Here is a 12,789-nt window from a genome sequence, read left to right as displayed (position 1 = left end):
TCCCCTAATACTAGTAAGTGAGGACTTTCCGGACCGTAGACACTAGGAGAATGGGACGGCGGCGTCCACGGCCACCAGGAGGGTGCCAAGCTCCGGGACCGCTCGGAGCCAGACTCCGCGAGCAGGGGTGGGGCGCGGCGGCGGCGGCGGCGCCCCCTGGAGGCCGCGGGGACCCCGGTGGCGCAGGCGCAGGGACCCGGCGCGGGGCGCGCGCGCGGCAGGACGCAGGCTCCGCGATGGCGCTGTCCGCCGCGGACAGGGCAGCGGTGCGCGCGCTCTGGAGGAAGCTGGGGAGCAACGTCGGCATCTACACAACCGAGGCCTTGGAGAGGTGCGGCCACCCGGCCCCCGTGACCTCCGGCTCCCGGGCTTTGCGCCTCCGCCGCCGCGCCGGGTACCCCCGCCCCACGGGCTTCCTCCCCAGGCCGCACCTCACTCGAGCTTCCTCCCGCAGGACCTTCGCGTCCTTCCCCGCCACCAAGACCTACTTCCCCCACTTCGACCTGAGCCCCGGCTCCGCCCAGGTCAAGGCCCACGGCAAGAAGGTGGCCGATGCGCTGACCCTCGCCGTGGCTCACCTGGACGACTTGCCGGGCGCGCTGTCGGCGCTGAGCGACCTGCACGCGCTCCAGCTGCGAGTGGACCCCGTCAACTTCAAGGTGAGCGCGGCCGGGCGCGGGGCCCGCGGTGGCCGAGGCCGGGCGGTGGCGGAGGGCGGCTCCGGGCCGGACGACTCCCTCTCCCCACAGTTCCTCGGCCACTGCCTGCTGGTCACCCTCGCCCGGCACTACCCCGGAGACTTCGGCCCCGCCATGCACGCCTCGCTGGACAAGTTCCTGAGCCACGTGAGCGCGGCGCTGGCCTCCAGCTACCGCTGGACTCCAGGGGGCGTCGCGGGACCCCAGCCGCCCCTCCCGCGAGCTCCGGAGTCCCAGTAAAGTCCAGCCAGAAAGCCTCGACCGGCCGCGCGTGTCGTCTCTGGGGGCGCGCGCGGGTCTGCGGGGTCGGGGGGTCCGGGCACCTCTGAGGCGCACCCCACGTCATCAGACCCGGGCGCGCCCCTGGCTGCCCGCTGGGCGCCCTGCGCGGTCGAGGGGAGCCCTAGGTCGCCCCCATCCCTGGCGCCCGAGACAGGCTTGGGGAGGGGCCCGGACCGTCCTCCGGAACCGCCCTCAGGGTCCACCCTCCGGGAAGGGGAGGGAGCGGCGCCTCCTGCTGGCGGGGCCCAGGACCTGCGCAGACTAAGGCCCTGGAGGGGGCCCTGGAGGCCGGTGTGAGAGGCCTTCGCCAGACCCTGGACCTGGGCGGTGGGAGTCGTGTAGCAGACAAGGTGGATCCGGCCGGAGCCCTGCCTACACCCTACACTTCTGAGGAGACAGACGTCAGAGCGTTTTTCTGTTTTGTTTTGTTTTTAGCTATTTCTTCTCCAAATCAATCATAGTCATTAAAGAAACTGAGAAAATAGCGCACTTACTGCCCCTTCCTCTGTATCCCAGCGGGTCCAGCGCATCCACCTGGCTCAGGAGCAACTGTGAACACACGGGGAGGACATGGGGTCAGATCAAGAGCATGTGTGTCACACACACACACGCACACACACACACGCAGGCGTGTAACAAGCTAACATTGAATGCACAGCGCTCCAGGTCCTTCCGGGAACATTTGGATATATTTTTCTTAAACGGCATCCTCAAAGTGACACTGGGAAAAGTGGCACATAGGACATATAGAGAGGAAAGTGCCCGGTCTGGGGAGGGAAGAACAGCAACATGGGGGGATTGGGAGAAAAATACTGTCACAGACAGCGGGGGAAGGGTTCCGACCTTCCTCACACAAGACACACCTCCACATTCTTTTCCCTTCCCCCACCTTTTTCTGAGCTAGTGAACCCAGCAGAAGAGCAAGCGGAAGGAGAAACTGGCAGCTCACAGGGGCCGATGGCACACAGACATTTGCAGTGATCCTCAAACACGTGCATGTTGAAATGTTCCTTAACAGACAATGAGCAGGAAAAGATATAAAAAGGCAAGATCTAATACACTTGTGCTGGAAGTGTACCCCAGAATGACCTTCTAGGGGGCACCTGTGTGGCTCAGTGTCAGCTAAACGTAAGCCTTCGGCTAAGGTCATGATCCCGGGGTCCTGGGTTGGAGCCCCAGTTGGGCTCCCTGCTCAGCGGGGAGTCTGCTTCTCCCTCTCCCTCAGCCCCCACCCCTGCTTGTGGGCTCACTCGCTCTCTCGCTCAAATAAATAAACTCTAGGGACGCCTGGGTGGCTCAGTTGGTTGGACGACTGCCTTCGGCTCAGGTCATGATCCTGGAGTCCTGGGATCGAGTCCCACATCGGGCTCCCAGCTCCATGGGGAGTCTGCTTCTCCCTCTGATTTCTCCTTGCTCATGCTCTCTCTCACTACCTCTCACTCACTCAATAAATAAAAAATCTTTTAAAAAAATAATAAACTCTAAAAATAAAAAGAAAACAACCTTTCAGGAAAGCATTTCAGGTGTGCACAGTCGTGGGCTGGCGAGTGTCTCATGATGGGTGCTCCGGCCTGCGGGGAAGGGGCTGATCTGCAGCATTTGCCGGTGCTGTGATGGCTGAGGTCAAGTTACCAAATGCTATCGCTGGAGGGAAAACTAGGAAGACACGTATAGTTTCTGCCCCTGCTGTATTCCCACTGTCCAAATGCAAGATGCACTAGAGGTCCACATGGGTAATAGGAACACAGATAGTAGTGAACTGTAGTGACGTAATTGAAAGTAAAGAGTTTTCAGGAAAAAAAAGAGCTTTCAGTATTTTGTTTTTAACAAATTATTTGTAAATTAATACACTTTAATTTTTTAATTCTTATTTAGTTGTCAGGGAGAGAGCACAAGCAGGGGAGCAGGAGGAGCAACAGGCTCCTTGTGGAGCACGGAGCCCAACTCGGGGCTCAATCCCAGGACCCTGAGATCATGACCTGAGCTGAAGGCAGAGGCTTAGCCCACGGAGCCACCCAGACACCCCCTTGCTTAATTTTTAATAGTGGAGCACTCAGAATTCCTTAAGGTTTAGCATGAGCTAATGTTTTTAATTATGTCAACTCTATACCCAATGTGGGGCTTAAACTTAGAACCCCAAGATCAAGAAGCACGAGCTCTCCGACTGAACCCAGTGGACACCCAGGCTAAATGGTCCTAAAAGCATCAACGAGCAAAGGAGATAATAAGGAACTTTCAGGCCAAAAACAAAGTAAAGGCGAGAACTCCGAGCGGGAGAGATTGTCACAACACCTAAACTCCTGGATCCTGAGATATTTGCCAAAACTAGTAAACTGGGGCTGGAATCTTCTTCCTCATGGGCTCATACGCTTAAAAAAAAAAAAAAAGCCAGTATAAGGTGATGTGCTCAGTAGGTGACTCTTCCCCATAAAACTGGGCCCCAAAGGCTACACGCACTGGACAATTCCTTCCTTTCCTCAAACATAAGGCCTGAGGAAAAAAATAGCTTGGTATTTAGCCAAAAAGGAACATCATTTCCTGATGTTAAAATCCCATGATCTGGGGTGCCTGGGTGGCTCAGTGGGTTAAGCCTCTGCCTGGGGCTAGGGTCATGGTCTCAGGGTCCGTCCTAGGATCGAGCCCCACATTGGGCTCTCTGCTCCGTGGGGAGCCGGCTTCCTCCTCTCTCTCTCTGCCTGCCTCTCTGCCTACTTGTGATCTCTGTCAAATAGATAAATAAAATCTTAAAAAAAAAAAAATCCCATGATCTGCAACACAAGTTCCTGTCACCTGAATGGTCCCCCCCCCCAAATCTCAGACTATGGATTTCATTTAAAATGATCCTGGAGGGGTGCCTGGTGGCTCAGTGGGTTGAGCCTCTGCCTTCGGTTCAGAGTCCTGGGATCGAGCCCCACGTAGGGCTCTCTGCTCAGCAGGGAGCCTGCTTCCTCCTCTCTCTCTCTCTCTGACTGCCTCTCTGCCTACTTGTGATCTCTGTCTGTCAAATAAATAAATAAAATCTAAAAATAAAAAATGATCCTGGACTCAGGGCACCTGGCTGGCTCAGTCAGTGGACTGTGCGACTCTTGGTCTCGGGGTTGTGAGCTCACGCCCCACACTGGGTGTAGAAATTACTTAAAAACTAACCAAATAAAAATATTTTTAAAAAATTTTTTCCCGGGACGCCTGGGTGGCTCAGTTGGTTAAGCAGCTGCCTTCGGCTCAGGTCATGATCCCAGCGTCCTGGGATCGAGTCCCACATCGGGCTACTTGCTCCGCAGGGAGCCTGCTTCTCCCTCTGACTCTGCCTTCCACTCTGTCTGCCTGTGCTCGCTCTCACTCTCTCTCTCTCTTACAAATAAATAAATAAAATCTTTAAAAAAAAAAAAAAATTTTCCCAAACATTCTCAGGGCTCCTTCATAGGCCCCAGGCACCTACAGAAGCAAATAAATCCTCCGTGGATAAAGGCACCTCATCACAGACCACAGAAGGCAAAGCGCAGCAAACTCACCAAGCACACAAGGGGTTACAGCACACCGCGTGTGAGAGCCGGCAGACCCGTGAGTCTGCATGACAGACCACGAAGGTCAGGCACCAAATGTGTCAGGTTCAATTACAGGTGTGCCTAGTGTATTAAGAAAAAAAAGATCCAAAAAAAAAAAAAAAAGAAAGAAAGAAAGAAAGAAAAAAAGATCAAAGACGAGATTTTATTTTTTATTTTCTTAAAGATTTTATTTATTTATTTATTTATTAAAGATTTATTTATTTATTTGACAGAGAGAAATCACAAGTAGATGGAGAGGCAGGCAGAGAGAGAGAGAGAGAGAGGGAAGCAGGCTCCCTGCCGAGCAGAGAGCCCGATGCGGGATTCGATCCCAGGACCCTGAGATCATGACCTGATCCGAAGGCAGCGGCTTAACCCACTGAGCCACCCAGGCGCCCATTATTTATTTATTTGACAGAGAGAGATCACAAGTAGGCAGAGAGGCAGGCAGAGAGAGAGAGAGGAGGAAGCAGACTCCCTGCTGAGCAGAGAGCCCGATGCGGGACTCGATCCCAGGACCCTGAGATCATGACCTGATCCGAAGGCAGAGGCTTAACCCACTGAGCCACCCAGGCGCCCCACAAAGACAAGATTTTAAATATTTGCAGGAAGTAATAAAATATAAAAAGGGACACAGCACCTATGATAAGCTGGCATTTTGATATGAATTGCATTAAACCTGTATACACAGATGAAGAAAAGACACAGTCATCAAAACGTAAAATCCAGGCACCTTGGTGGCTCAGTGGGTTAAGCCTCCGCCTTTGGCTCAGGTCATGATCCCAGGGTCCTGGGATGGAGCCCCGTGTCGGGCTCTCTGCTCAGCGGGGAGCCAGCTTCCCCCACTCTCTGCCTGCCTCTCTGCCTGCTTGTGATCTCTGTCAAATGAATAAATAAAATCTTTAAAAAAAAAAAAAACAACCTTAAAACCCAATGGATAAGTTAAACAGACAAAACACGATCATTAAGAGAAGTAGGGAACTTAAGGTAGGTTAGAATAAATTATCCAGGGCTCCTGGGTGGCTCAGATAGTTAGGTGTCTGCCTTCGATTTGGGTCACGGTCCCAGGGTCCTGGGATTGAGTTCCGCATCGGGCTCCCAGCTCAATGGGGAGCCTGCTTCTCCCTGTCCCACTCCCCCTGCCTCTCTGTCTCTCATGAATAAATGAAAATCTTTAAGAATAAGTTTTCCAGACTACAGCCCCTGCATACCCTGAGCAGGAGCTCCTCCTGACGTTCTGTACCCCGGGGCCTCACGTGCCTCTAGTCAAGGATGTACTTGAAGCAGGAGAGTGAGCCCAGGCAGAAGATGCAGTGTAAGAAGGAATGAACAAATGAAGCGGCAAATACAAACATTAATTCTGAATAAAATAATGTCTGTGGAGTTACACAGAACAAAGCCTCAACAGACATGAGACACCAGACAGCGACAACTGTCAGAACCGAGTCACGGAGGCACGTCATTCAAGTGCTCCTAAGTCCTCGTCTCATCCAGGGGCACAAAAGGCTTTTATCAATGTTAGATTTCGGTAGGTGTATTAGTTTCCTATTGCTGGCGTAACACAAACTTAGTGACTTAACACAAATGTATTCTCTATAAATTTTTATTTTATCATTATTATTTTTTAAGGATTTTATTTATTTATTTGACAGAGAGAGACATGGTGGGAGGGGGAACACAAGCAGGGGGAGTGGGAGAAGGAGACCCAGACTCCTCGCTGACCAGGGAGCCCAATGAGGGGCTCGATCCCAGGACCCTGGGATCACCACCTGAGCCGAAGATAGCCGCTTAATGACTGAGCCACCCAGATGCCCCCATCTCAGAATTCTTTTTTTTTTTTTTAAGATTTTTATTTATTTGTTAGAGAGAGAAAGAGAGAGCGAGCACACAGGTAGAGAGAGTGGAAGGCAGAGGCAGAGGGAGAAGCAGCCTCCCTGCCGAGCAAGGAGCCTGATGTGGGACTCAATCCCAGTACGCTGGGATCATGACCTGAGCCGAAGGCAGTTGCTTAACCAACTGAGCCACCCAGGCGTCCCTTTTTTTTTTATTTTTTAAAAAAGATTTTAATTATTTATTTGACAGATAGACACAGCGAGCGAGGGAACACAAGCAGGGGGAGTGGGAGAGAGAGAAGCAGGCTTCCCGCAGAGCAAGGAGCCTGATGTGGGGCTCGATTCCAGGACCCTGGGATCACGACCTGAGCCGAAGGCAGACGCCCAACCACTGAGCCGCCCAGGCGCCCTCCCATCTCAAAATTCTTAAACTTATGTTCAAAAACCTTTTGTCATCTAAGGCCACACTCACAAGTTCCAGGGAGTTGGACCTGGATCTCTTGGAGGTGATCGTGGGGCACCACGACATCATACGCGTGCCTATGGCAAGTTCTCGGCAACCGCAGAACACAAATAGAATGTATGAGTTCCAAAGTAATGGAGAGGAAAGAGTAGAATATTACAAGTCTAACCCCCCTACACCCCCCAGAAAGAGGGAAAAAGGAACAGAAACAGAACGTGTGTGACCAAGGTAAAGGCCCAGAATAAAATACTATCAGCAAAACCAAAACGTTAACGACATGGGTTGTAAGTGACTAACTGACCCAGATGAAGCACGAAGGTCAGACGCAGAGGCTAAGACAAGCACAGACTCAAGCACAGACTCAAAAGTGTCATGAAGAGTACCACCCCGGGAGCCCCACCTCCTGGGGACTGCCTCGCAGCATCTTCTACATTCATCATCACTACCTATTTCCAAAATTTGCTGCCACCCTCGGAAGGAAGCCATGTGCCCAGAACCAGTCACTCCCAGCTCTGAAGGTCCCCTGTCTATGTTCTGTCTGTACAGATTGACTGATTCTAGGTATTTTGCATAAATGCAGTCTTACGATGTGTGGTCTTTTGTGTCTGGCTTCTTTTGCACTTAGCATCGTTTTCAAGGTCCCCACGCTGGACCTTGAAATCCTTTTATGAAAATCAGTGTTTTCACTTTCTCTGGGTCAACACCCAGCGGTGGAATTACCGGATTATCTGGCATTCCTATTTTAACTTCCTGAGGATCCTCCGAACGGTTGCCCATGTTCTGTTTTCTGCTCATCCATCCAGCTGTTGATGGCTCTTTGGTTGTCTCCACCTTCTGGCTATTCCGAGTGATGCTGCTGTACACGTGTGCGCCTGAGGACTGCAGCTCCTCCTTGCAGGTCTCTTGGGTCTGCGTCTGCGGGGTGCAGCTGCTGAGTCAGACCACTGTTTAACTTGTGAGGAACCGCCAGACAGTTCTCCCCAGGAGCTGCTGCGTCCCATTCCCACCAGCAGCGGTGAGTGAGAGCTCCAATTTCTGCACATCCTCCCCAGCATTATTCTTCCTTTCTTCTTCTGTTTTTCCCTTTGGAATTACGGGCCATGCTAACGGACCCTATGGCTTGCTTTCAACTCACAGAGTTCTGTGGGCATGGGGTGTCACTTCCGTAATTAATGATGCCTCTCCCGTGGGGCACCTGGGTGGCTCGGTCGGTCAGGTGTCTGACTCTGGATTTCAGTTCAGGTCATGACCTCAGGGCTGTGAGATAAAAGAGCCCACGCTGGGTTCCACGGTCATCACGGAGTCTGTCGAGCATCTCTCCTCTCTGCCCTCCTCCCGCCCCACTTTTGAGCGCATGCTGTTTCTCTGTCAAAGAAGTACAATCTTAAAATCATGCCTCTCTTGTGTGGGGACCCTCTCTCTTTCAGAGAATATGCCATGCTGTGGCTTCCCCCAGAGTGGCCTCTTACTGACACTCAGAAAGTAGCTACCTGCTGCCAATGACCGGGTGAGTGTGCAAAGCCCCTTCTCCAGAACAGCCCCAGATGAGACCCCTTGACTGCAGCCTGTGAGGGAGAATGTGGTGAGCTACGGTGGGACTCCTGGTCCTCGGAAACCCCAGGAGAGAGTAACTGTGCCAGTGATCTCTGACACATGAGCTCTGGGAAGACAGAGGGGCTGTGAAGGGAAGACGGGTTTCCCAGGTGCTGACACTGTTCCATTTCCTGACCCACTGGACATGGAGGGCTTGCCTCTTAGTCTGTGATCTCTTCTGGAGGGAGAGAAGCCAGGCTCAGCCAGGAGCTGATGGGTTTTGAATCCCAGGTGTGCTAGACTTTGGAAGAGGTCCAAAGGAGGTCCAGCAACCTCAGAAAAAGGCCTGAGAATATATAATACTGTACTGTATTATATAAATTATCACAAAATTACATATGCAGTACAATACTGCACTGCATACTACACAGTATCCCATATACAATAAATGCACTGTGTTATACAGTGTACTTTCTATAGATCTGGATTATTTACATGCATTTATCATATATATATATAATACTGTATCATATATTATGTAATTACACATGCAGTATCTCATATATAGTAACACCACGCTGTTACATGATTACATACCCAGTATTATATACTGTTACACTACACATATGGTATTATATACATAGAATACTGCACTGGGGCACCTGGTTAAGCGTCTAAGCATCTCTTGCTTTCTGCTCAGGTCGTGATCTCAGGATCAGGAGATGGGGCCCCACGTCAGGCTCCACATTTGCTGCAGAGTCTGCTTGAGATTCTCTCCCTCTGCCCCCTCCTGTTCATGCTCTAATAAATCAATCTTAAAAAAAAAAAAAAAAAATACCGCAGGGGCACCTGGGTGGCTCAGTGGGTTAAGCCTCTGCCTTCAGCTCAGGTCATGATCCCAGGGTCCTGGCATCGAGCCCCACGTAGGGCTCTCTGCTGGGCAGGGAGCCTGCTTCCTCTTCTCTCTCTGCCTACTTGTGATCTCTCTCCCTGTCAAATAAATAAATAAAATCTTAAAAAAAAAAACGCAGGGGCTCCTGGGTGGCTCAGTAGCTTAAGCGTCTGCCTTCAGCTCAGGCCATGGTCCCAGGGTCCTGGAGATGAAGCCCCGCATTGGGCTCCCTGCTCAGCGGGTAATCTGCTCCCCACCTCCCTCTGCCTCTCCCAACTTGTGCTCTCTTTCTCTCGCTCTCAAATACATAAAATCTTTAAAAAAACAAACAAACCCTGCAGTGTTACATATTAGTGCATATACAGTATTACATAATGTGCACTGCACTGTATTAATTACACACACAGTCATGTACATGCAGTAGTGTAGTAGGTATTACACAACTATACGGATTTTTATATACAGCAGCAGGGCCATATCATGTAGTACTACACAGTCACAGATACGGCATTATGCATACAACACTGCTCCGTTGTACTTGTTAATATCCGGAGTTCCATACACAATACTGTACTTTACCATATCGCTACATTCTTATATGCACAGTAACAGCATAATTTATATTTGAAAGCTGCCTCATCACCAGAAAACACTTTTTTGATACAGATGTTAAGTAGATTTCTGGTGGTAATGACTTTGCAACCTGTATGTGTTGAATTATTATATTGTACACCTGAAACTATCTATTAATCTATTCCATCTCCATAAAAATAAAAAGGCGCCCGGGTGAGGTGAAGGGCAGGGTGAGGGGGCAGAAGTCTCCTTTGTCGGACCCTCACCACGGCCCCTCCCCTGATGTGAGGACAGGTGGTGGCAGGGGTGTCCATTGCACAGCCTCCCTGGGAGAGCAGTCCCAGGCCACAGGCTCAGTAGGGTTAGCCCCGAGGAGGGAAATAGCAGGAACAAGGAACAAGGGGTCAGAAAGTGCTAGAGAAAAAAAAAAAAAAAGTGCCCGGAAATCCCTGCAGCCTTCCCTGTGAAGGCCTGTGTCACTTGGGGAGGCCTGGCCACTGGGGTTGGACTCCTGTACGGCCTGGGTCAGGGACCACAGGCACCTGGGAGACCTTACTGCTGTCCGAAAGTAGCCATCCGCTCTGTCACCTGTGATAGAGAATGCACGGCCATGTGGCACCACAGACTCCGGTGCCGGAGAAAGCCCAGATTAAGCACCTGTGGGGATGTGGGTAAGTAGGGGAAGGGTTGTCTGTGGGGCTGGCACAGGGACTGTTCTGTGGACAGAAAAGCAATTAACTGTGCCAGCAGCTGAGGACATGACTCCTCAAACCCTTTTCCTAAGGTCAAGTATTACCTTTGGCATGTGCTGGGGGCCCTGCTCTAAAGACTCGGGGTGGGGGGGGCAGCTCGCCTCATATCCCAGAAGAGACGCTGTTTAGTGTCTCCCGCCTCCCCCCACCCCTGCTGCTCCCACTCCAGCTCGTGGTGTCCTTCAGACCAAGAGCACCAGCAGCCCGGGGAAACGCGCATCAGAGGTACTGACACAGGCTATGGCGCAAACCCCGCAGACCCACTCAGCAGCGGGAGCTGGTCCTGGTCACTTGCTGTGCTTTCAATCCCATGACACGCCCCCAATGGGCAAACCGACAGACATGGCAAGGAAATCAGTGGCTGCTTGGGGCTGGTGTTGGAGGCAGTGTCCACCATCGGGTAACCGGGGTGCCTTTTGCGGGTGATAAAAATGTCCTAAGACTAAGAAATGGCAAACTAGAGCGCAAAACATCATGGGTCTATTTAAAACCACTGATCTGGGGCGCCTGGGTGGCTCAGTGGTTAAGCCTCTACCTTCGGCTCAGGTCATGATCCCAGGGTCCTAGGATCGAGTCCTGCATCGGGCTCCCTGCTCAGCAGGGAAGCCTGCTCCCCCCCTCACTCTCTGCCTGCCTCTCTGCCTACTTGTGATCTCTGTCTGTCAAATAAATAAATAAATAAAATCTTAAAAAACAAAACAAAACACCGATCTGTACCCTTTAAAGTGGCTAACATGTTGAATTTTATGTTTTTAACTCAATTATAATCTACCTACAAAATAATAAAAGTACATTCTCGGGCCCCTCCCCAGAAAATCAGGATTGGAGGCGGGATAGTAATCTGTTTTAAGTCCTCCAAGAACTTCTGATGCCTGACTCCACTGTCCCCGTCTTTCCTGAGCAGGTCCACATGCAGATCCCAAATCCCACTGGGGCCTCCGTCCCACTCCTCGGTGAGGGGCCCTTCCAAAGCACTGTGGTGCACATCCCCTCCCTGCCTTGCTCCAATCACAGCCGGGTACCACCTCGCACAGTGCACTCCCAACTCCCAGGCACAGCTAAGTGCACCCCGCTATCCTGGGGAGACTCTCCACTTACCCATAAGTCACGGCAACCACAGGATGGCTGCTCCCTGCTGGGGATCCTAGGGGCTCCCATACAGGCTTTAAGACCAGCACCAGCTCTCCAGCCCTCCCTTTGCCAGACTGCAGTTGCGGGCCTGGCTGGAAGCCCCCATTTGGAGTCTGGAGGGAGGCCCCAGAAGTCCCACTCGCTGTGGCTCAGGACCCCTCCTCCAGCACAGCCTGGGGCCTCCATGCAGTTAGGAGAGGCCACAGCCCACACCAAGAGCTGGTCACTGCGTCCTCCTCCATTGGACAGGTGTGTGTCGGGGGCGGGGGGGTGGTGGAGGATGTCCGTGAACATCGTCTGGGAGGGATCGAGGACCCCCACACAGCTGGGAGCCTGGACTCCACCATGATGTGAGCCCCGGAGGATCTGCTCCTGTTGGCCTGACCCCTGCGAACCCCCTCAGGGACTGCAAGTGCCTCCCGACCTGTGCCCCTGCTTCTCTCTCCATAAACAAGTATTTCCCATACTTCTGTATTCTTCAGGACTCAGAGTAGGGAGGTGAACCCTCTGGCCCCAGCCCCCTTATGATTTATGGACGCTTTCCTCTAGGCACGGTCCACCACACCCCCCCACCCAGTCCAGAGCTCTGCTCTGCTGGAACCCAACCGGGGCGAGCTATGGGGTCCTTGGAGAGCTGAGCACAGCCTCCACCAGTCCAAACTCCTCCTCTGCACCCGCCCAGGGCCCAGGTCCAGGCCCATGTGTGCACTACACTCCCACACACTCGAAGCCCTTGAGGCTCAGGGGTCTAGGGTGTGTCAGGGCCAGGCGGCTGCCTCCAGCACCAAGGCTGGAAGAGGCCAGCCCAAGAGCTCAAGCCCACCTGCTCCCAGGCAGACTGCGGACCTCGCAGGTGTGGGGGAGCAGGCGCAGCACCAGGCACCCTACAACTGTCTTGACTTCAGCATTACCTTTGCGGCCCACACCTCATTACTACCAAGTCCACAGATGGCTTCACTCTGCCTTTTCAAAACCACTCCTCCGCAGACGGTGGTGACGGCTGCACAACACACGAACACACTTAATAATGGTTGAGATGCAGAGTTCTGTGTATGTTACTAGTTTCTTTGTCTTTTTTCAAGTCCCCC

The 12,789-nt window shown here is 52.4% G+C and overlaps 1 protein-coding gene across 2 annotated transcripts; it reads left to right on the top strand.

Annotated features, from left to right (window-relative positions):
* Positions 1 to 174: 174 nt before the first annotated feature.
* HBQ1 (hemoglobin subunit theta 1) lies at positions 175 to 1,469 on the top strand. Of its 2 annotated transcripts, XM_059155508.1 has the most exons (3): positions 175 to 331; positions 455 to 659; positions 750 to 1,469. In XM_059155508.1, exons 1-3 carry the CDS (start codon positions 237 to 239, stop codon positions 936 to 938), a joined length of 489 nt encoding a protein of 162 aa, XP_059011491.1. In that variant the 5' UTR covers positions 175 to 236; the 3' UTR covers positions 939 to 1,469. The 2 variants fall into 2 exon arrangements, with proteins under 2 accessions (XP_059011491.1, XP_059011490.1); XM_059155507.1 differs by having other exon boundaries at positions 179 to 659.
* Positions 1,470 to 12,789: the final 11,320 nt, after the last annotated feature.

Source organism: Mustela lutreola, chromosome 17 (assembly GCF_030435805.1).
Source record: "Mustela lutreola isolate mMusLut2 chromosome 17, mMusLut2.pri, whole genome shotgun sequence".
In the NCBI taxonomy this organism is placed as follows: domain Eukaryota; kingdom Metazoa; phylum Chordata; class Mammalia; order Carnivora; family Mustelidae; genus Mustela; species Mustela lutreola.
Note: the sequence above shows the minus strand (reverse complement) of the source record. Positions and strands in the feature narration are given on the sequence as shown.

Excerpts from the sequence above, each read along its gene's own strand:
- HBQ1 (XM_059155507.1), top strand. The coding sequence starts at position 237 with ATGGCGCTGTCCGCCGCGGACAGGGCAGCGGTGCGCGCGCTCTGGAGG. Across the intron at positions 660-749 it reads TGGACCCCGTCAACTTCAAG|TTCCTCGGCCACTGCCTGCT; the intron begins GTGAGCGCGGCC and ends CTCTCCCCACAG.